Source organism: Mandrillus leucophaeus, unplaced genomic scaffold (genome assembly GCF_000951045.1).
Source record: "Mandrillus leucophaeus isolate KB7577 unplaced genomic scaffold, Mleu.le_1.0 Scaffold80, whole genome shotgun sequence".
Taxonomy (NCBI): Eukaryota; Metazoa; Chordata; class Mammalia; order Primates; family Cercopithecidae; genus Mandrillus; species Mandrillus leucophaeus.
This window is the reverse complement of record NW_012108697.1, coordinates 4,678,465-4,679,116: the sequence shown is the minus strand read 5'-3', so window position 1 is coordinate 4,679,116 and position 652 is coordinate 4,678,465. Positions and strand designations below refer to the sequence as shown.

The window sequence follows — 652 nt, the reverse complement described above, 5'->3', positions numbered from 1 at the left end:
GCCCGGGCCACCCCTTACTCCCTGCAGGTGACGCTGACGCTGGTGTGCCTGGCCGGCCTGCTCATGCTGCTCACCGTGTTCGGCAACGTGCTCGTCATCATCGCGGTGTTCACGAGCCGCGCGCTCAAGGCGCCCCAAAACCTCTTCCTGGTGTCTCTGGCCTCGGCCGACATCCTGGTGGCCACGCTCGTCATCCCTTTCTCGCTGGCCAACGAGGTCATGGGCTACTGGTACTTTGGCAAGGCTTGGTGCGAGATCTACCTGGCGCTCGACGTGCTCTTCTGCACGTCGTCCATCGTGCACCTGTGCGCCATCAGCCTGGACCGCTACTGGTCCATCACACAGGCCATCGAGTACAATCTGAAGCGCACGCCGCGCCGCATCAAAGCCATCATCATCACCGTGTGGGTCATCTCGGCCGTCATCTCCTTCCCGCCGCTCATCTCCTTCGAGAAGAAGCGCGGCCACGGCGGCCCGCAGCCGGCCGAGCCGCGCTGCGAGATCAACGACCAGAAGTGGTACGTCATCTCGTCGTGCATCGGCTCCTTCTTCGCTCCCTGCCTCATCATGATCCTGGTCTACGTGCGCATCTACCAGATTGCCAAGCGTCGCACCCGCGTGCCACCTAGCCGCCGGGGTCCGGACGCCGCCG

The 652-nt window shown here is 64.3% G+C and overlaps 1 protein-coding gene across 1 annotated transcript in view; it reads left to right on the top strand.

Moving 5' to 3' along the window:
* The window catches only part of ADRA2A (adrenoceptor alpha 2A), a 17,285-nt gene that overhangs the window by 14,443 nt on the left and 2,190 nt on the right, over positions 1–652 (top strand). The window contains exon 5 of the mRNA XM_011967569.1: positions 1–648. Within this exon, the coding sequence (XP_011822959.1) occupies positions 1–648 (648 nt within the window). The remainder of the gene's footprint in view (positions 649–652) is intronic.